Genomic DNA, 19,543 nt, shown 5'->3' with positions numbered 1-19,543 from the left:
TAAGTAATAGTTTAGTTATAAGTAATATATATATATATATATATATATATATATATATATCACAGCAAGTCTTACCAACGACGACAGGAAAATGAGCAATTGCATGCCGGCCTTATTCTAATTTGAAGAGGATGTGAGTAAAGCCATATGCTGAAGGTTAACACGGAAGTTAAGGCATTATTGAACAAAACATCGTCATGAAATGCCTAATCAGATATCACAATCTTAGTGGAAAATTTGCATTTGTCATTATCGTTATGTCAGTATATTTGGTATCAAACTAAGCTAAGTGTAAGCAGTAGCATTGCATCTGCACGATTACTTCAAATTATACGGATTTAACCATCTAAGTTGTTCCCTTGTCTTCACTGACATACACACTATTTGATAAAAGACTTGAAGGGATTGCCTGATGTACTGGTTTTAACGATGTAGAATAAACTGAATGGCATGTCCAGTGTAACAGCTTGCTCATAACAGCGAACCTCGGGCTCAGAAATATGCGCCATGTTTTCATTATCAAAAGCCAAGAAACAGTTGAGCGAAATCAACATTAAGAGTGTTATCGTCGGAAATACCAATGTTTTAGATTAGATCAAGTTTAGGGAATATTTTGTGTAGTCTTAAGTTTATTTTCGGCAGATCAAACATCAACGATATCTATGACATAGAGGAGCACAATTGATATAAAAGTGAATAGAAAAGTATTACGAGATGACTATTATAATATTATTTCTGTCAATGTATGCTATATAAGTTGAAAATTGATACAATTGCTTGGTTAATTTAAATTAATTTAATCAAATAAAAATTTTCAAGGACGATATGCAAAGTTCATGAGTTTACGATAACTGGAGGATTTAGGTATTGTGGATTCAGGTTGAGAATGTGTAGAGAATGATGAAAAAGGCGTTGACTGTGTTGCTTCTTCAGGCGGTGGTGATGAAGTAATTGATATAGATGTAGCAGCCGATGACTGAGATTGAGACAACTTATTTTTGTCAAATGAGAAACGATCCCACCAATTTTTCGTAATAGTCTCAGTTGATTTTATTGATGTGTTACCTAAATACTCCACTTCATCATCGTCCTCATCTTGTGAATCACGACAAAGGCTATCTTCAGCTTTTAATTTATCAGCATCATCCAGCTGCTTTTCAAGTCTTTGAGTAGGACTGAATATATCCGCTGATGATAATCTTTGTTTCTTTACATTATCCCTTCTAGATGGAGTTTCAAACCCCTCATAATCATCAAATTCGACTGCTTTCTGAACAGTAGATATTGGGGAAGATACTAGCTCTTCTACTATAGATATAGGCGAACTTACTTGAACATCAGGCTTTTGCTTAGATGGGAGTGCTTTACGTGGCGTCTCAACTTTATCCGACTTTCTCTTTGTTGGATTGGAGGTACCAGCTATTGCACTGAAGTAAGGCGAACATACGTTCTCCTTTTGAGCTCGTGGGGTATCCTTCTTTGCTGATAATGGTAATTTCTTAGAAAAGTCGCTCTCAGCGATGGCTCTTGTGAGAGTCTTTCTTCCACTATTACTACCTGTTCCTGCAGGACCTACGTTGGTGGTAAGTTAGAGCTCTTGAAATTATCTACTACTGACGCTTTTCAAAGAACTCGAACAAAGACTTCTGAGGTGGTCGCTTTCCGTCAATAGCGTTATGGTTTGACATTGGTTTGTAAGATGTTGCTGTTGCTCCACTGCTAATAAAAAGCTCCTTAGAAACTGGACATACATCACCCATAGCAATACCCTCAGCTAATTCATCAGGCATATCACTTCCGATCCAATCGTTAATTTCTTCATTTCCAATTAAATCATCGGGAAGTGGGTTAAGTGGTTTAATTCTACGTTCTATTGGACACCAAATCCTCTGGTGTAGGAAAGCAAGATCTGCAAGCTTGAACTTAAACTTGTATTCCTCGGGTACTTTTCTCACTTTGTTCTCATAATTGTGAGTGAAATAGATAAAAATCTTTCGTTTTTGTAAGTTATATTATCACTGTGAAATAAAATACTCGCCATATCAAAAGTTTCACCACCACGTCTGACAGCATCAAAAGCCTTCTTTAATCCAACTCCAGGGAGACTCTTAACTAATGACTTCGTTAGTTTGATAACAGAGAAAAAATCTAATACTCACGATAATCACAACCGCTAAGCATTGCCATTCTACGGAAATGAACATCAGTCCATTTTCCAGAACAGAGAGCTTTTCCATCGATGCGAACCAACCCAAATCTATCTCGGGAGACTTCATCACAGCTACCATCTTGCCTGAGTTTGAAAATGACCTTGACAATGTGAGAAACGGTAGGAAAACAATAAGACATTTACCTTCTTAGCGCCAAAAACTAATAAGTCTGAGTCTTCAGTGATGATTCCATCGACTATACCGAGTCTTTCGAGATGATACATCTGTGCATCAGCTTCATAGGGTGCGACGATGTAATCGACTTTTAGTGAAAGTAAAACCTGATAGATTTTAGATAAAGAAAATTTCTAGAAACCGTATACTAACCTTTATAAGTTCATAAGCCATCCTAGGTGTAATATCGACACACTTGCTGAACGCTTGTCTTGCTTGTGTTTTCTTCCCCTGTGATTCCAATTTGAGTGCGATCTCGAGATTTTTAGCACGTGATCTATTATCCTTATTAGATGTACACTTTTGTATATTCAAGAATCACTAACTCGTCTCTATTTGTTTCTGTATGTTGCTTTGCACCAAGTGGACCACCATCGAATACAACGAATGGTTTTACTTTTATGGATATCATAGCTTTAATCTGAAATATGGCATAGTTCAGAAATCTAGTTGATAATTGAGATATTGCTAGATTACGCTTATCGATATCAGGTATTAAGCTAGCTTTGACAATTTCAGCTGGACAACTGAATGCACCGCGATGCAATAAAACATAAGCATCTATAGCTAGAGTTTGACCCTTGTATTCAGAAATATGCTTAGGCTTTGATGCATCCTTGAGTATTGGGATTAAACCTGAAATACCCACTGTAGATCGTTATTATGACGCGTATAATAGACAATAAACAATATAACGCACTCTCATAAGCGATTAAACGGGGATTTTACTTTATTGTAGTTTGAATCACGTAATGAATGTGAAGAGCGAAGGTGTAATACAGGGGTATATAGATGTATAGGCTGTATAGAGCTTACAGATTACATAATTATACAATTGGGCTATACATTAACAGAGCACACATCCACACAACGCAAATCAATGCAAACCAGGTGTCTTCGATAAGGGTGTTTATGGATGGGGAAGAATGCTTTAATATCTTTATAAAATGTAGTCATTTTGTAGTACGTTTATCTAGCTTACATCGCGTACTTGCGGGTCCATTCTTTAGCGGTAGCTTCGTAACGCTGTCTATATAAGTCGTCAATGGGGGCAAATCTACAGGAGGATCAGACAAACCTGTCAACCTTGTAAAGCTGAAGTAATCGTTAGAAATGCAAGATAAATCAAGATACGTGCACTCACGTGAGCAATTTCTGGTGAAAGTGGGTCATCCGCGTTTGGATCGGTAAGCATTGAACAAATTGAAAGGAGAACTTTGGAGATGCTGGTGCGATACAGTCAATACCTCCGATAGGTCGCTATAGCGGGTGAACTCACGTTAAAGCAGGTGACCACTGTTCGAGAAAATTCGATAAGGATATAATGACTATGTAGAGAAACTACGCACCTGATCCTTGAGAATGTCAAGACAGATTGAGCCATTTGCGTTGATGTTTGGATGGTACTTGAGTTGAGATTAGGAAGGTACACGGAACAAATGTGATGAGCTCACAATTTTAGTTTGGAAAGAAACCTTTGGTGGCTTGAATGGGTAGTCTGTAGGGAAAACGATGTTCAAGAAGAAGACACCGCCATCATATGGGCTTTGGGACTGTATGTAACTGTCAATAATCTGAGCATGGAAGAGAAAAGGGGATATCAAGATGAATTGTAATATAGAGTTTATATATATATTACCGGATTAACATCCACCTTTAAATTGCCACTTACTGGTCCCATAATAGTTGCTTGCCAGCTGTGTGTGGTCTAAGAAAATCTCGAAATCGGGGAAAGAAGAACGTACTTGAACATGTTGTCTCCAGTTGGACCAGCTGAGCAACTTGAAGGTGGATCACGTCCTAAATCGAGTAATTCTTTGTTAATTCTCTTCAAAGCCATTTCGTGGTGATGGTCGACTAAAAAGAGATGACGAGGGACTATAAGCTTACAAAAGACTACGGTAATATTATTAATAGTTTCATTAATCCATCCTTTTCTTTATTTTACAAATTTCTCTCTTCCTCTTTTGACGCCGCTTAGCTATGACCGAAAATTGGACAAAGCGGATAAAACCAGGAGATGTTAGCGTATTATGTACTACTATATACAGTGAAAGACTATATAAACATCTAGAGTACAAATTTTGGTAACCAGGTATGATGACTTAGCAGATCAGTAATCAGCTTTAGACATAGCTGCATTCATTTATCAGCTTTACAAATTCCGTGATTAAGTATTTGAGGAACAAAATAATATCCAAAGATGCTCTCCTCCAGTGATAGTTTACATAGGTGCATGTTTGTCCGACTGTAAACGTGCATGGTTTATGTACTTTTGAGTATTCCTTTTATTACATACACTACCCTCTCGTAGATTGCATGATAAAGACAACTTCGTCATCATGTACTTACCACATAAGTCACACGAATAATATTATATTGTCATGAAATCAGTTCATGATTAGTCTATTATTCTCCGATCCGCATTCTTCGTGTACTCACATGATCGTAATCATCCTCTTCCTACTTCGTTCTCTGACATATACGTTATCAATTATGAAGTGCATAATTAAATGATCCTATAGTGTGAAACAGCTATGTTCGATTGTATTCCAACCATTTTTATAGTTTATTTCGACTCATAGGTCGCACATTCCTCGTCAACGTTAAATTTTTCTCTATCCGTGAAAACAGCCATTGAGATTAAAAAAATTACTAATAGCTAATTTGCTGGCATATAAAATACTATATATCCCATTTAATGTAATAATTTCCGTCATTCCATTACCGTCTAAAATCGATAGCAGAGATTAGGGACTTGAATTAACGTGTCGTATTAAATTTGAATACAAATTAAAGTTAATATATAAACAATTTACCAATTAAATTTTTATTTTATAACTACACTTCACTCGTTTGTTAGTCAAGAGACACCATCATGGCCCCTTTCATTTTAAATCCACACACAGTCTCAGGACTACGACAAAATGCACGAGTGGAATCTGATGCACCTGATGGCACGCCATTATATGATCTAGATCAACTTGTGAATTACACCGTGAAGGAGAAGCAGATAGATGGAATATCATTCGAGCCGACAGAGCCAATTTTAGAAGACAATAAAGAGAAATTACTTGATAAGCCTGTTCAACCGTTAGGATTTGAATATACAGATAGCAATATGCTATCATTTGAGTCCATAACAGCTCAAGTTTTAGAAGATCATCAAAAAGTTAAGGATAAGATGAGGGACTATATGATAATCAGAAACCAGGCAAGAAATCAAAAGATTGAGGCTTTACAAGATGATTATATGACATTACAAATTGATTGGGAAGCTAGATGCAATAAGGATATCAAGATTGCATCAGCACCACAAATGCCTAACAAAAGGTCGAGAAGGGGTGACGCGGTTGTGCATGTTGAGCTTACAAATAGAAGGAATGCAAATATGTCGCGAAAACCTGCATCCGCGGTACCTCAACACGTTGTCGCGGAAGCTACGCCTACACCACCTGCAGAATCATCTGAGATGGAGGTGACAGATTCTAGTTCAGTTTTCGATAAAGCTGTACAAGAAGCAGAGCCATTACACCTCGTTGACGAGAATAGTAAGGAGGAAATGGAGAATGAAAAAGTTTTATCACGGATGTTGCAGAGATTACAGGCGATTGATAAAAAGGATCCACACGTTAAGGCGGAGAGAACTCAAGCCCATATACCCAATCAAGAGCTCAGTTCGATCGATAGATGGTCTTGCGCGTATAATGACGCGAATGCCAGAGTATTGGATCCAATCAGCTACTTCGAGCGTAGTCATGAATCTGAATTCTGGAGCGAAGATGAAAAGGAAATATTTTTGAAAGCATATGTCGACACACCAAAGTCATTTGCTGAAATCGCGGAGAAAATCCCAAACAAGAGTGTTCAAGATTGCGTACTTTTCTATTACATGAATAAGAAGGTAAGAGTTGATTATGAGAAGTGTGTATGTTTTAACACGTGAACAGCATTATAGATTCAAGGGACTATCATTTACTAGACGAGGTGTGATGAGACGTGGTAAGCGTAATCGTAAAGGAGGTGCACTTCTTGCAGATATTTCAACTACGCAATCACGAGAGCAGAAGACAGTACCATCTGCCCCGCATCACCTCGTAACTTGAACATTTAGAGAACTTTAAGCGCATCCTCGATTTGATTCATAAAAGCGACTAGTTTCTTCTGCTCAGTTTCTAAGAAAATGAGCGTAAATTGTAATTATTATTATAAGAATATTTGTATTACCTTGCCTGTCATGCTCGAGCTCGATTTCTTTGAGACCGTCGTTGATCTCGAGTGTTAACCTGTCAGTTTCGTAGTTCTTCCGAGTATTGAGCCAGCAATTGAAGAGCAAGCATATCTTCTGCAATCTCAAAGACAAATCTATACAGTCTAGTTAGCCATCTCTGCGTTAGAAAAATTGCACAGGAGATCTCAACTTGGATCATGAATAGAGTCCAAATTCTCTGACTGCTTGAATTCTTCTAAGAGGCTGTCCTTATCAAATTTCTCTAATTTAAATTTATTTTTATTCATCTTCGTCGTCGAATGTGAAGCCACCATCTCTTGGACTCATACCTCCAAGAACTGAAACGATAAAATGGTGAGTAAATAGTAAAATTGTTTAGAAAATATATTTATAACGCCATACAGTCATCTATGAACATCGATCAACCACTCGAAGACGTTATCAAGGCAAAACGTCAGCAGCAACGTAGCAACCGTAAGCAAACTCAACAGCGCAAACGCACAGCCGGCCCAAAGCAAGGTGGCTCAAAGCGTCTTGCACAAGGTGCTAAACCTGTCGCCGGTCGCGTCGTTCCAAAGACTAAGCAAGGCGCTCCAATTAATGAACAGACCGCTAAGAAAATCATCGTTTCAAACCTCCCTCTCGATGTAAATGATCAATCTTTGAGGGTGTGTCAATAGTTAGCTATAGTAACTTCCACTAAATCTCGTTAGGAATTGATGACTACCACTATTGGTCCAGTTAGCGAATGTAGCATCAGCTACGACCAAAAAGGAAACTCAAAAGGTTTCGCTCAGGTCAGATTCAAGAGACCAGGCGATGGTAACAAAGCTTATAATGACTTTAACGGTCGCCTCATTGACAACAGTTAGTCTTACCTTTTTCGTAGTACACATTATTTAGATAGTTGTGTTGGGGATTTACTAATACTGACAGCTTACGGCGTTCAACTGGCTTTTTAGCTCACATTTTTGACGACATTTTTCTAATGTCGGTCTAGTATTTTAAATACTGATGACGCGACGTGACCTGACTTGATGTGTCAGTTGACGCGGATAGTGCAGTCTTGCATAATCTGATCGATCATCTCTCTTAAGAGTTGAGAGTGACTAACTTGTCTTAGTAGTAGCTAAATTTGGTTATGAACCAACGTAGATAGATCATTCTCACCAGCTCACAAGTTGGATAGGCAGTTGATACCTTGCATTGATTACTTTAACTTTGACTTTTGATTCTTCGCCAATGACCCAGTAATTATCAATTCTTTCTCACTTTATAATTGCGCAACGAGTACAGTCAGTCAGTCGGTCAGTCAATTATGGGATAAATGATATCACACAGACTATCTAAATAATGTGTGCTTTATATAAGAACAATTGACTGACGTATGCTCCTTTTTTCAATAAAATCAACAGACAGACCAATCAAGATTGAAATAGTCGTTGAAACAGCAGATAAGAGTTCATTAGTCAACAGATTGGCACCAAAGGTGAACGAAAAACCAGCACCAAAGAAGAAGGCTCTCAAGTGAGTCTCATATTTTGAAATTGCTCGTTATTGGATTTTTGGGGATTTAGTTCTTCAATCTCAATAAATCCAGTTATTGGCAATTGATTTGAGGAGCGATCAATTAACAGGATTGTTAGGAAACCAGCCAAGAAGCGTGGACCAAAGCCGGAAAAGAGAACTCCAAAGACAGCTGAAGATTTAGATGCTGAAATGGAGGTTAGTGGCATTGTTCGATGTTTGGTCTTTATCTAATAACTACTAGGATTACACTCAAAGCAAAACAGAGTAGAGGGTTTTTTTTACAATTGCAGTATTCTTTTTGGATACAATTTAAACTATTAAGAACGTGACTGAATATTAAATGTGTAATAAATTTATGTTTTTTTATTATTTTATGGCTGTTAAATTTTCTGTCTCTTAATTCCTTCCTTCAAAACGAACTATGATGTGAGTGAATTTGACTTGAGAGAATAATGATGCTTTAAACGCATGTATTATCCAATTTCCTTATGGGAATATGTGGACGGACTGCTTGTCCTTAAATGATTCAACTGATTCTTCTCTCGTTTTTCTTACAACTCAAACTAACAACGTCCTCTAGTGTGAGTTTAACAGCTTAAACTAGCAAGATATGCTATACAAGATGATGATTAAGATCAAATATGCATGGCTTTCTGACTGGTTCTCTTTGAACCGTCTATGCTGAGTCTATATCTTCTACGTCTGACTCTGTATAAGCAACGCTAGTGTTGTTTTGAAAGGAACATACTTACAATTTATTTAGGTTGAAAACATAATTCTCTAATATGTCTTTATATTTATTCTTTCAATGTACTACTAATGCAATTATTAAAACATATGTATATTTCAAATTGAATCTGAATGCATTGATACAAATACAATCTGAATTTAAATAGTTTTTTATTTCTTATTTTCTCGGTTATTATTGTTAATCGGTTGGGTTTTGCTTGTTTAAAGGTTAGTTGATAATCGTTTGCGGTGGTTAGATTAACTAAAGTAAAAAGCATGTTGAATGCTTTCAATATCTGGCTAGTTTGGTGGATATTTGCATTTATTTTGCAAATATAATAATAAAAGGATATCTTTTCATATTAATAACGTAAAAGTATCCCGTCCTGACGGATTGTTTGATAAGTGTTAGTGAATCAAATGATTTGATGTTTGAGATAACTACTGATTCAAGTAACTAAATTGAGAAAAGGAGATATTGAATAAAAAGAAAGCATGTTGAAAAGCGTTAAAGGAAATGAGTTGAAAAAATGAGAAGAACTATATCACAGATTGAAGAAATAGTCAAAAGAAAAGAATCTAAGCTCTAGGCACTCCTCCACGTGGTGGTCCACCTCTACCACGATAATTACCGTAGTATCCATTATTGTTGTATCCACCACGATGACTACGTTGTTGGTATTGATGGTGGTTATTCTGTTGTTGATTTTGGTTAAATGTTGGTTGTGGTGGTGGTTGTGCATATGCATTCATAACTTGTTGTGTAGGTGGTAATGTAGGTAAACCTTTTTGTTGTTGGTTTTGTTGTTGTGATTGTTGAATTTGACCATCTTCATTACTTGCGTTTGGTGCAACGTAAAGCGACCTATCAATTTGTGATGGAATTGGTTGTATCTCTGTACCTAATTCTTGTTCAATTTTGTATAAACTAAATCTATCTTCATATGTGATTAAATTTATTGCTAAACCTAAGTGACCGTAACGACCAGATCTACCAATTCTGTGCAAATATGTTTCACTGTTCTTTGGGAAATCAAAGTTTATAACTACGTTGACGGCCTGGATATCAATACCACGTGTCAACAAATCTGAACAAACTAAATTACGACAAACTCCTGATCTGAAATCGTGAAATACTCTATTTCTGTGGCCTAATGAAAATTATTAGTAAGTTTTCTTTTTAAGAGAAAAGCTTTTTAAACTCACTCTGCAACATCTTTGCATGAGAGAAGAAACAAGAATAACCCAATTCTGTAACCTTCTTTGCTAACAATTCAACTCTGTTGGTTGAATTACAGAAAATAATTGATTGATTGATTTGTAATTTTGAGAATAAAGTGTTCAAACAGTGAACTTTTTGTCTCTCTTCAACGAAAGCGTAATATTGTGTGATACCTCTAAGTGTCAATTCATCCATTAGGTTAATTTCGTGAGGGTTTCTCATATGTTTTTCTTTAAAGTCTTTAACAATTAATGGGAATGTTGCGGAGAACAACATAACTTGTCTAGATGAAGGTAAATGACCTAACAATTGTTCCATAACTGGGGTAAACTCTGGTGATAATAATTTATCTGCTTCGTCCATAACGAATGTTGGACATTCTTCAAGGTTGGCAACTCCTTTACTTGCCAAATCTAATATTCTACCTGGTGTACCAACTAAAATGTGAACTGGGTCGGCTAATCTCATAATATCATCCCTTAAAGTAGTACCACCTGTGGTAACCATGACTTGTATACCTAAATGTTTGCCTAATGTTTTGCATACTTGAGAGGTTTGCAAAGCCAACTCTCTAGTAGGTACTAATAGCAAAGCTTGAATTTTTGGTTTCTGTACGTTTATCTTCTCTAAAGATGGAATGACGAATGATGCAGTTTTACCTGTACCATTTTTTGCTCTTGCTAAAATATCCCTGCCTTCTATAGCTGATGGAATAGCTTCCTCCTGTATAGGTGATGGTTTTTCAAACTAAATTTCTGAGTAAATCAATGACAGCTGAGTAATTCTCACTCACACCTGCTTCAAAAATACCCATTAATAATTCTCTTCTGAGTCCAAAATCTTCCCATTCTCCACCTTTTGTATTTGTAACATCCTAGAGGCTGTTAATTTGTGTGAACATTATCTTTCACGCTTTCTCACTTCAGTTTGCGGGCGTAAATCCTTTGGCGGTGCTCTTATTTGGTTTTTCCATTCAGATTCTTGTCTGTATTCCTTTTAATACGCTCTATATCTTATTCTCTACTTATCACTCACGTTTGAGACGTCGAAGCCATCGTGATGGTAATTTCCTAAGAAGTTTATTAGAAATTTCTTGGTTTTTTTCTTTTTTATTACTTTATCATTTATTTCTACATTAGCTTTCTCTATTCTTTCTTTCTTATATACAGTTTTTTCATCATCACTCTACTATCTTTCTGACATTTATGAGATCTAATTACATTAATACCATCTACATATGCTAAAAATACACATTTCATTCGTCTTTCACTTGGCTCTTCATCCATGCCTCTTTCTTGTTGTCAAAGTTGTTCTCCTCGTCTGCACTAACTTCCTCCGGTATTACCTCACCCTTTTCATCCGTCTGATACTTCTTCTTTAGCTCTTCGATATCTCTCGTCCATGGCCCAACTTCATCTTCATCATTGACGCCATATTTACTCTTCTGCGGACTAAGGAGGTGTACTATCAATGTCCACAGGTTGACAGTCTTACTTGCGTGCTTGTTGTCAACTTTATCAACGAGCTCTACCAATCTACGGGCTTCCTGAGTGTCTCTTCGAGCAACAATGCTCGCTGGTGGTGGCTTCTCATTCTCAAGCGCCCACTGCCAACGCCATGTCACTTCAGGAATGTCAAATATGTCATCATTCTCTTTCATCATCTTTTCAGCATGTATATGTGACTCTCTGAGACTCTTTTCGCGCTGCCTTTCAACGTTCTTAGCTGCATGTTTGAACTTGGTGTTCCAGCTTTCCATTCCTTCTATATAGCGCTTCACTGCGTCCGGTTTGAAAACTCCCACTTCGTTTACAGACATACGGAGATACTCTAACTCTTCTGGTGGTTCCATTGGTCTTGTTACCCCACCCATGGAGACTCTCTCTCTAATCATGTTGCCATCTTTGAAAGCAGTGGCTTCGTCGTAGACTGCTATATGTCCAGCCGTACCTGGACCTGCTTTTATCGGTCTCTCTGCATCACTCGATGGCGCATTGTCTTGAGAGCCATTTGAAGTGACTGGACTGCTCATATCACTTGACCCTGCACCCTCATTTCTTAATCCTAACAAGGAGAACTTTCTCCGCGGTGACTTAGCTTCTGGCAGCTTTGTTGGTGATGCTAATCCTGATGATGGCGTCGGTGGCATTTCCAGCGGATTGTCTAACTCAAAGTCTGACATTGTCATACCATTGTGTGCTGGTTTGATTGCAGGTGATGGCTGTGCAGCCTTATCTTTCGTTACGTGGAAGCAGAACGCCGCCATAGCTCTATATGCGTATTTTGCTGGCGTGACCATGCTGAAAAGCGGGAGATCGTGACACATTTTGTCATATGCCTAGAGCAGGTTAGATATGTGCTTTCACTCATAAGAAAAAAACCATACCTGTAAATGTACTTTCGTTGGACCGTATCGACCTTCTATTCCGTTCATACTTGGTAACCGACGTTTAGCGTCCTCTTTATACTCGAATTCGTCAGGACGGGCAGCTTTGTGGGCGACATATATTGCTTCATCCCGAAGGAGCTCGCCGTCGCTAGCCATGATGAACAATGGACAAAGACCGCCCAGATGGGCTAATACTGGCGACACGTAAGGATGACCAACTTGCTCGTTTGTTGCATACATCTGTATTTGTCCTTTGAGTTCCACTGTTTTGCCATTTATGTCGACTGTAGGCACTTCTCGAGGAATATCCATTCTCTCACGACCATGCTCAGCGTTGATTGCAGCATTTGTTTCTTCTTTCCTCCGCCCTTTCTCAGCTTTGTGGGACGCTGCTGTACCGAGACCCTTTAGAGGGGAAGTGGATCTCAGCGTCGATGATTTAATGTGCTCGCGTGTTCTTTGTAAGAGATCTTCGCTTGGTGGTGGCCATAGTGTTGAAGGTTTGTGCACGAATCCATACTTAGGTATTACATCCGTCTCGTAGTTTTGAAGCACTGATGGGAAACTGTGCGAGAGGTCACACCATGGGGAGATATGGATTGAACCAGCAGGAAGTGGTAGCCCTAAGTCACGTATAATGAGTAATAATGAAAGTAGGAGTCCACCACCAGCACTGTCACCTGCGAAAATCAAGTTTGCTGGATCGACAGCCTTATGTGGTGCACCTTCGGGTGGATAAAGGAGATATAGGTACGCGCTTAAAACATCATGCAGCGCACAAGGGAATCCATATTGTGGTGATAATCTATAGCTGACCGCGAATGCTTGTGTAATGTCAGTAAAGATTTTACCAAAAAGAATAAGGAAGTACCTTTTCCGCGCATTTTGCGTGCCATACGCCAGATTAAATATCTGTGGGTGTTTATAGATCCCCAGTAGTATGCACCACCATGAACATAGAGAATTGTGCGGGGTAGACCCTCGATGTCTTGAAAAAATTGTGGGGTGAGTGGATCCTTTGGCTGCTCGCGTACTTTTAGTTTGTTATGCCTAGTAGCCAGCTTCCTATCACTTTTCATACATATCCACTCGGCTGGTAGTCCGGCAGTTGGTCGGACTTGCCACCAGCGTGTGCCGCCGACAGCGGCACGCATAGGCTCCTCACCACCAAATGCTTTGATAAGGTGCTCGGCCGCATCATTGCAAATGCTCATCGGGACTGTTACAGGTACATTGTGCACCCAAAATGGTGGTGGAACATATGTGGATCCCAGATTCTGAAGATCTTCGACGGGGTGCTTTACTATGTGTTAGAAATAATACTACCTTAAATATATCGCCCACATTCATTGCAATATCGAGGAAAGCTCTCGTTAGCTTAAATGTCTACTGATGTCAGCGTAATAGCGAAGATATAAAAGAAACAAACCTGGTCAAATGCATACTCATCATTTGGATCATCCACTTCACGCTTATCCTCTTTGTTGCGCTTCTTGATGAGATGTCGTACGAGAGTTCTGAGAACGACCTGGGAGGATTAGAGAATGATATATAAGAGATATAAACGCACAGGTGATAGATTGACACTCAATGATAGAGGATCCATCATTTCTACTATAAATTCAAGAGATCTCCTTCTGTAGATGAGATCTGGGAGATGTGCTGTATCAGGGGTGAGATGATGCTTCTATGTAGGTAGGCAGGATATAAGTACGTTTTATAAAGAAATTTAAAGGAAATTGACCTTGATTGTACTATAGAAAACTAGATTTCTTAGTAAGAACGAATCGACGTCAGAGTGACGCCGACCGAGTGACTGAGATATTTCCTATAATGGTAGATATCTATTAAGAATAATGACTAACTTACCGCTTTTGGTTATTGCCATCATTGAGGCCTGCTATCTCTTGAAGATAAACATACAGGATGTCAGGTCGAGGTAAAGGCGGCAAAGGTCTCGGGAAAGGAGGTGCTAAGCGCCACCGTAAGATTCTGAGAGATAACATACAAGTGAGTCGATGGCTGTTTCTCGTCATCTCTCACAACCATCTAGGGTATCACCAAACCAGCTATACGCCGTCTAGCGCGTCGTGGTGGTGTTAAGCGTATCTCCGGTCTAATCTATGAGGAAACTCGTGGTGTTCTCAAGGTCTTCTTGGAAAATGTCATCAGAGACTCTGTCACCTACACAGAACACGCAAAGAGAAAGACTGTGACTGCACTCGACGTCGTCTACGCTCTCAAGAGACAGGGTAGAATACTCTACGGTTTCGGCCAATAAGCGTGTACTTTATTGTATCTATTATGTATCTTTAGAACCTTGATGTCATTTAAGAAAGCATTCTCTGCTAAACCACAGACGACGCTCAAGAACTCTGATAGAAAGAAACTGAGATCTAAAATACAGGAGCGTTTCCAATTGAATGACGACGACGCTAAATTGCTAGTACCGGATGTCGTCAGCTCGATGAAAATAAAGACATATAACGATGAGAATGGCGTGCGTATCGTTATTTAGTGGCCCAATAATACTCACAGGCTCTCAAGCTTGTATATAGTGCTCAGAATAACGACCCTTTGTGGTACACAGTAGGCAAATCTGAAGATGAACTTATTCCATCTGGTGAGTGCATTACTATTGTTAATATATCACCTAAGACGGTACAGTATACACCCTCTTTAAGAAACCTTCGTTATTGCCCGTTATTACGACATGGTCATTTGTTATTGATAAGTGGGTTACTATCTCATAAACCAGCTACTCTAATGCAGTAATAAGGATATCAACCGGTGCAGATCTCATGGCACCCGGAATTGCCCTCAAATCTAACCCTTCTCAACTTCCTGACGTTAAGGAAGGTGAATTAGTCGCTATAGCAGAGCATGGCCCAAATCTAGCGCCCGTATGCGTTGGAAAAACAGCAATACCAACTTCTAGAATGACACTGGACGCAACTGGAAAAGCTGTTCTGATCTCACACTCTATCAATGATGCCTTATGGCTTGCTGGAAGCCAACCAAAGGATATACCAGAGGGAGGGAGACAAGATGGTCATTTCGACGATAGTGAGGATGAAGCCGACGGCCCTGTCGAGACACTGACACCTCAGGTCGACAATTTGGATGTGAAAGACGACCGTGATTACCAGAATGTCCAACTATCAGTCAAAGAAGTCGATGATATACTCAAGAATGCACTGGTACATGCCATTACGACGTCTTTAAAGGATGCTGAGCTACCAATGCAAGCGTCGACGCTCTTATCCGCTCACGTCCTCCCTAGTCGTTCATCAAGAGTTGACCCTGGTTTGACAGATTTGAAGAGCAGCTCGTTTAAGAAGGCGACAAAGTTCCTCAAGGCTATGGAGAAGGACGATTTGCTCTCTTTTAAGGAGCAGAAGTCAAACGTGATCATAACGAGGTTGAATAATACCCATCCCTTAGTAAAAGGCTGGAGAGGTCACAAAACACTCGCCGTAGCTGAAAAGCAAGTCGAGAAGCGAAGCAAACAGGAATCATTGCCAAGTGAGACACGCACTGGATATCTTGTGGAAGATGTCTACCTCGCTAAGGGCGTAGTCCGCGATTGGCTCGCGCATGCTGGTGTAGACCCTGACGAATATTACACGTCTAGCGAGCTACGCGCTGCTTCCAACGACTTCATTGAGTCCCATAACCTCATTCATCCAGCTGATCATGCCTATGTGCTCGGAAAGCAAAATGACATCTTAGCTAGTGCCCTCTATGCTAAACCAGCAAACCAGAAAAAGGGTAAGATTACCTACGATGATGTTGACTTTGTTCCACGTCAGGAAGTAACTGGAAGACTCGTTCAGCACATGCAGCCATTCACTAGACTGACTAATGGCACAAATAGCAGATTGATTAAAGGCCACATCAACAATTTCGCACTCCAAATCAAGCAACGTCAGGGTCGTAAGGTCACAAGTCATCTTTCTGGTCCATTCAAAGAGTTTGAATTAAAATTGGATGATTTGGCGAATGAATTGAAGGTTATTTGCGCTAGTAGCACCACGAGTGAGTTTTATTGCCGCAAGTTGACATTTCTAACAAACAATCAGCTGGTCCTATGCAAAACAACCCAAAAGAATTGGAAGTCATCGTCCAAGGAGACAAAATCAAAATCATCATTGATCTCCTCAAGAGCAAAGGCATCCCGAGTAGACTTATAGAGATTGTACCAAAAAAGTAAACTGACGATGAAACATCTATACATATTAGGACAAATAGAGCAGATAATAGATAAAAAAAGAGTAACAGAAGTGAGCACTCTATGGTGTGCAACGTCCCGTGTATCTGCGATGACCGTTAGTGAAACAATAACGAGTTAAAAGATACTCACCTTGGGTACAATGAACAATCTCTGACTGTGAATCTGTTTAACAACCATGCTAACAACCTTTCAACACCTAAACCGTAACCACCAGATTGGTTTGAACCCCATAACCTTTGTTCGGTGTACCAGTAGTATGGAGCTGGATCAATACCTTCATGCTTGTAGGCCTCCATAAGTTCTTGATAGTCATCAATACGCATTGAACCACCGACAATTTCACCAACGTTTGGCATAAGCAAGTCGACAGCTTCAGTGAAACCTTCATCACCTGGGACCTTTTTCATGTAGAATGCCTTAATGTCTCTTGGGAAGCCAGTCAAGAAGACAGGAACGTTGAGTGTGTCAACCATTCTTCTCTCAGCAGCTTCAGCAATATCGTCACCGACTTGGTGTTCAGACATTTGTGGTGTTCCATCAGCATTGAAGATTTTGTCACCATTTTCATCTTCGTTTTGCTTGAGGATGTTGTTGTCTTGCAACCACTTGATAGCATCCTTGTAGTCAAGTCTCATGAATGGGCGTGAAGGCTTGACGAAACCTGGGTTTAATTTGTAAACGATTTCTGAGATTTTAGGATCAGCAAGTAATTTGTCAATAACCATGCAAATAACTTCTTCAATGTGGCTGAGAAGATCATTGAAATCAATAAACGCCAATTCAGCTTCCAAGTGAGTGTACTCAGACAAGTGGCGACGTGTTAATGATTTTTCAGCTCTGAATGATTCTTGAATACAGTAGACATCACCTATACTAGCTAAACAGGTTTCCAAATACAATTGAGATGATTGTGTCAAGAATGCTGGTGTACCGTAGTAATCGAACTTAAATAATGTTGCACCACCCTCGACTTGAGTTTGGACCATACATGGTGGTGTGACTTCGGTAACATGTTGAGAATCGAATGCTTCTCTGAAGTACTTGAGAACTGCTGCTCTGGCTTTCATAATGTTGGAGGCTGTTTCACCACGCAAAACCAAATGTCTCAAGTCTGCTTGTATTGAAGGGTCTGAGTCTTTTGAGACTTTGTTGTTGAATGCTTCATCACCGGATGGAGCTTTGCTCATGACTTCCCAGTAATCAGCGACTAACTCATGGTTACCTGGTGCTTGTTGACCTTCCTTGACAGCCTTGAGTGTACCAACGATAGAGACTGTTGACTCAACAGATAATGTGAGTGCGTCGTATGTTTCTGTACACTTTCCAGTCAAAACTACTTGGAGGTATCCTGTGCCGTCACGGAGAATGATGAATGTCATACCCTTTTGGGCTCTAAGTCTGTGGACCCAACCGGAGATCTTGATGCGTTGGTCGCGGTGCTTTTCTAATTGGTATGCTTTTACCTTTGTTGGTGTTGGAAGTGACTCGTCTAAAGTGAGTACAACTTTCTTTGCTTCCTCAATACGCTTTGCTTCTCTCTCCGCTCTCTCGGCTTCTTCCTTTTCTAATCTTTCCTTGTTTTGTGCTTTCTTAGCAGCGTTTTTCGCATTAACTTCAACTGTCTTCTTTGCTTTTTTCAAGGCAGCGCCTGAAATTGGAACGTAGTCAATGTTTGTACGCTCTTTAACTGCCTTGACAGGTGGTTGACCCTCTTCTGGCTTTTTAAGGACGTATAGTTGAGCGTCTGGTGTCTCTGTGAGTACGTCGACGACTGATTTATATGGCTGGTTTGGTGTACCGGAAGGCTGTTCAACTGTAGCCAATTCGTCAACGTAGACTATTTGTCCTGTATTTTATTACTTATTTTCTTTATTTCTCTATTTTAGACCCACCTGACATTATATCCGTCTTCGCTGTTAGCGCTGAAGAAAGAACTCTTAAAAATGACTGACGTGGGCAGAATTTTAACTAACGATTCACTCCTCTTATCCTTGTAATAGAAGCCAGACGCTTGCCATCACCTTGGTTTGTCTTTTCCAGCACCTTTGACTGAATGCTCACCCACCCAAAGCGTGCAAACTCCAAGGATGTTTAATGAAGAATGACTATCAACAATCGAAATGTGAGAACGTGAGTTTATCGATATACGATACAAAATCAACCCTCACATAACCAGATTATCGATCAATTATACATCTGCTGTGGTAATCATTACAAAAATACTCAGGAGAAAATAGATAGCTGCCCAATTGAATCTGTGTTGGATAGAAAACTAAAGGATAGAGGCTTGGCTGACAAAATCTAACTAACCCGTACCTGTTGTTTCAGTAGTAACAAACTCTTGAGCGTCTTCTCTTCTAATTGGAGTGATCGTTGATATCTTCTGATTGGTGAACATTACACCGTAAAACTGTACAATATGTTAATAATGAATCCACGTTATCTCAAACTACTTACGCTGTCTGCTACGCTTATCTGCTCTGGTCTGAAAGTAGTTGTGATGAACTGAGCAGATTGAGACAGTTCACTGATTATGGACGCGACTGATGATCTGTATTGTGCGTCGAGAGCTGCGTCAATCTCATCAAAGAGATAGAATGGTGCTGGATCAGTACGTTGGATTGCGAAAACGGTTGCTAATGCAACAACAGCTTTCTGTCCTCCTGATAACTGGGCGATTCGTACACCTTCATCGGTTTTTGATGTGAAGGAAACCTATAGAGTGCTTAGAGATAATTCAAAGTAGAGCATTTAACATACTTTGATTGATACACCGGTGTAGTTATCAGTTGTGCTTCTCTCTTCATCCTCATCCGATGATTCC

The 19,543-nt window shown here is 39.5% G+C and overlaps 9 protein-coding genes across 9 annotated transcripts; 4 read left to right on the top strand and 5 right to left on the bottom strand.

The window, feature by feature from the left end:
* Positions 1–747: 747 nt before the first annotated feature.
* Positions 748–3,090, bottom strand: WALSEDRAFT_68133 (PIN domain-like protein; the record flags this gene model as incomplete). The annotated part of the gene is made up of 8 exons (XM_006957294.1): positions 748–1,572; positions 1,619–1,991; positions 2,039–2,112; positions 2,160–2,310; positions 2,354–2,491; positions 2,538–2,661; positions 2,711–3,032; positions 3,081–3,090. The coding sequence occupies 8 exons, from the start codon at positions 3,088–3,090 to the stop codon at positions 815–817; spliced, it is 1,950 nt and encodes a 649-aa protein (XP_006957356.1). The 3' UTR covers positions 748–814.
* A 192-nt stretch (positions 3,091–3,282) lies between these two features.
* Positions 3,283–4,243, bottom strand: WALSEDRAFT_44361 (ubiquitin-conjugating enzyme). The gene is made up of 8 exons (XM_006957293.1): positions 4,130–4,243; positions 4,057–4,081; positions 3,839–3,937; positions 3,734–3,790; positions 3,664–3,680; positions 3,529–3,610; positions 3,463–3,479; positions 3,283–3,414 (listed from the first exon to the last, which is right to left on the bottom strand). The coding sequence occupies exons 1-8, from the start codon at positions 4,222–4,224 to the stop codon at positions 3,363–3,365; spliced, it is 444 nt and encodes a 147-aa protein (XP_006957355.1). The 5' UTR covers positions 4,225–4,243; the 3' UTR covers positions 3,283–3,362.
* Positions 4,244–5,262: 1,019 nt separating this feature from the next.
* WALSEDRAFT_56851 (hypothetical protein) lies at positions 5,263–6,906 on the top strand (the record flags this gene model as incomplete). The annotated part of the gene is made up of 2 exons (XM_006957292.1): positions 5,263–6,312; positions 6,335–6,906. The coding sequence occupies 2 exons, from the start codon at positions 5,263–5,265 to the stop codon at positions 6,488–6,490; spliced, it is 1,206 nt and encodes a 401-aa protein (XP_006957354.1). The 3' UTR covers positions 6,491–6,906.
* Positions 6,907–6,941: 35 nt separating this feature from the next.
* WALSEDRAFT_31877 (hypothetical protein) lies at positions 6,942–8,508 on the top strand. Its single transcript, XM_006957291.1, has 6 exons — positions 6,942–6,969; positions 7,020–7,283; positions 7,329–7,482; positions 8,031–8,142; positions 8,262–8,340; positions 8,387–8,508. The coding sequence occupies exons 1-6, from the start codon at positions 6,967–6,969 to the stop codon at positions 8,411–8,413; spliced, it is 639 nt and encodes a 212-aa protein (XP_006957353.1). The 5' UTR covers positions 6,942–6,966; the 3' UTR covers positions 8,414–8,508.
* Positions 8,509–8,992: 484 nt separating this feature from the next.
* Positions 8,993–11,168, bottom strand: WALSEDRAFT_36734 (DEAD-domain-containing protein). The gene is made up of 5 exons (XM_006957290.1): positions 11,132–11,168; positions 11,018–11,081; positions 10,890–10,970; positions 10,081–10,843; positions 8,993–10,025 (listed from the first exon to the last, which is right to left on the bottom strand). Exons 1-5 carry the CDS (start codon positions 11,149–11,151, stop codon positions 9,454–9,456), a joined length of 1,500 nt encoding a protein of 499 aa, XP_006957352.1. The 5' UTR covers positions 11,152–11,168; the 3' UTR covers positions 8,993–9,453.
* A 111-nt stretch (positions 11,169–11,279) lies between these two features.
* On the bottom strand, positions 11,280–14,148 carry WALSEDRAFT_59894 (alpha/beta-hydrolase). Its single transcript, XM_006957289.1, has 6 exons — positions 14,056–14,148; positions 13,915–14,013; positions 13,830–13,871; positions 13,357–13,783; positions 12,483–13,309; positions 11,280–12,434 (listed from the first exon to the last, which is right to left on the bottom strand). Exons 1-6 carry the CDS (start codon positions 14,092–14,094, stop codon positions 11,352–11,354), a joined length of 2,517 nt encoding a protein of 838 aa, XP_006957351.1. The 5' UTR covers positions 14,095–14,148; the 3' UTR covers positions 11,280–11,351.
* A 130-nt stretch (positions 14,149–14,278) lies between these two features.
* WALSEDRAFT_59893 (histone-fold-containing protein) lies at positions 14,279–14,815 on the top strand. Its single transcript, XM_006957288.1, has 2 exons — positions 14,279–14,495; positions 14,539–14,815. The coding sequence occupies exons 1-2, from the start codon at positions 14,412–14,414 to the stop codon at positions 14,764–14,766; spliced, it is 312 nt and encodes a 103-aa protein (XP_006957350.1). The 5' UTR covers positions 14,279–14,411; the 3' UTR covers positions 14,767–14,815.
* On the top strand, positions 14,809–18,633 carry WALSEDRAFT_68127 (hypothetical protein; the record flags this gene model as incomplete). The annotated part of the gene is made up of 6 exons (XM_006957286.1): positions 14,809–14,985; positions 15,033–15,108; positions 15,153–15,219; positions 15,265–16,523; positions 16,568–18,567; positions 18,614–18,633. 5 exons carry the CDS (start codon positions 14,809–14,811, stop codon positions 16,696–16,698), a joined length of 1,710 nt encoding a protein of 569 aa, XP_006957348.1. The 3' UTR covers positions 16,699–18,567; positions 18,614–18,633.
* On the bottom strand, positions 16,845–18,633 carry WALSEDRAFT_36725 (asparaginyl-tRNA synthetase; the record flags this gene model as incomplete). The annotated part of the gene is made up of 2 exons (XM_006957287.1): positions 18,612–18,633; positions 16,845–18,565 (listed from the first exon to the last, which is right to left on the bottom strand). Exons 1-2 carry the CDS (start codon positions 18,616–18,618, stop codon positions 16,845–16,847), a joined length of 1,728 nt encoding a protein of 575 aa, XP_006957349.1. The 5' UTR covers positions 18,619–18,633.
* Positions 18,634–19,543: the final 910 nt, after the last annotated feature.

This window comes from Wallemia mellicola, assembly GCF_000263375.1.
Source record: "Wallemia mellicola CBS 633.66 unplaced genomic scaffold WALSEscaffold_5, whole genome shotgun sequence".
Classification (NCBI taxonomy): domain Eukaryota; kingdom Fungi; phylum Basidiomycota; class Wallemiomycetes; order Wallemiales; family Wallemiaceae; genus Wallemia; species Wallemia mellicola.
This window is presented reverse-complemented; position numbering and strand designations above follow the sequence as displayed.

What these genes read in the sequence shown, in the direction of transcription:
- WALSEDRAFT_59893 (XM_006957288.1), top strand. Translation starts at nt 14,412, where the DNA reads ATGTCAGGTCGAGGTAAAGGCGGCAAAGGTCTCGGGAAAGGAGGTGCT. An exon ending in TTCTGAGAGATAACATACAA is followed by an intron (nt 14,496 to 14,538) that starts GTGAGTCGATGG and finishes ACAACCATCTAG; the next exon opens with GGTATCACCAAACCAGCTAT.
- WALSEDRAFT_31877 (XM_006957291.1), top strand. An exon ending in TAAATGATCAATCTTTGAGG is followed by an intron (nt 7,284 to 7,328) that starts GTGTGTCAATAG and finishes AAATCTCGTTAG; the next exon opens with GAATTGATGACTACCACTAT. An exon ending in CCAAAGAAGAAGGCTCTCAA is followed by an intron (nt 8,143 to 8,261) that starts GTGAGTCTCATA and finishes CAGGATTGTTAG; the next exon opens with GAAACCAGCCAAGAAGCGTG.
- WALSEDRAFT_44361 (XM_006957293.1), bottom strand. Translation starts at nt 4,224, where the DNA reads ATGGCTTTGAAGAGAATTAACAAAGAATTACTCGATTTAGGACGTGAT. An exon ending in AAGCAACTATTATGGGACCA is followed by an intron (nt 3,938 to 4,056) that starts GTAAGTGGCAAT and finishes AGTTACATACAG; the next exon opens with TCCCAAAGCCCATATGATGG. An exon ending in TTTCTTTCCAAACTAAAATT is followed by an intron (nt 3,791 to 3,838) that starts GTGAGCTCATCA and finishes TCTCAACTCAAG; the next exon opens with TACCATCCAAACATCAACGC.
- WALSEDRAFT_59894 (XM_006957289.1), bottom strand. Translation starts at nt 14,094, where the DNA reads ATGATGGATCCTCTATCATTGAGTGTCAATCTATCACCT. An exon ending in ATGAGTATGCATTTGACCAG is followed by an intron (nt 13,872 to 13,914) that starts GTTTGTTTCTTT and finishes TGACATCAGTAG; the next exon opens with ACATTTAAGCTAACGAGAGC. An exon ending in TCCTCGATATTGCAATGAAT is followed by an intron (nt 13,784 to 13,829) that starts GTGGGCGATATA and finishes CACATAGTAAAG; the next exon opens with CACCCCGTCGAAGATCTTCA.
- WALSEDRAFT_36734 (XM_006957290.1), bottom strand. Translation starts at nt 11,151, where the DNA reads ATGGCTTCGACGTCTCAAAC. An exon ending in ATTTACGCCCGCAAACTGAA is followed by an intron (nt 10,971 to 11,017) that starts GTGAGAAAGCGT and finishes AACAGCCTCTAG; the next exon opens with GATGTTACAAATACAAAAGG. An exon ending in TCATGCAAAGATGTTGCAGA is followed by an intron (nt 10,026 to 10,080) that starts GTGAGTTTAAAA and finishes AATTTTCATTAG; the next exon opens with GCCACAGAAATAGAGTATTT.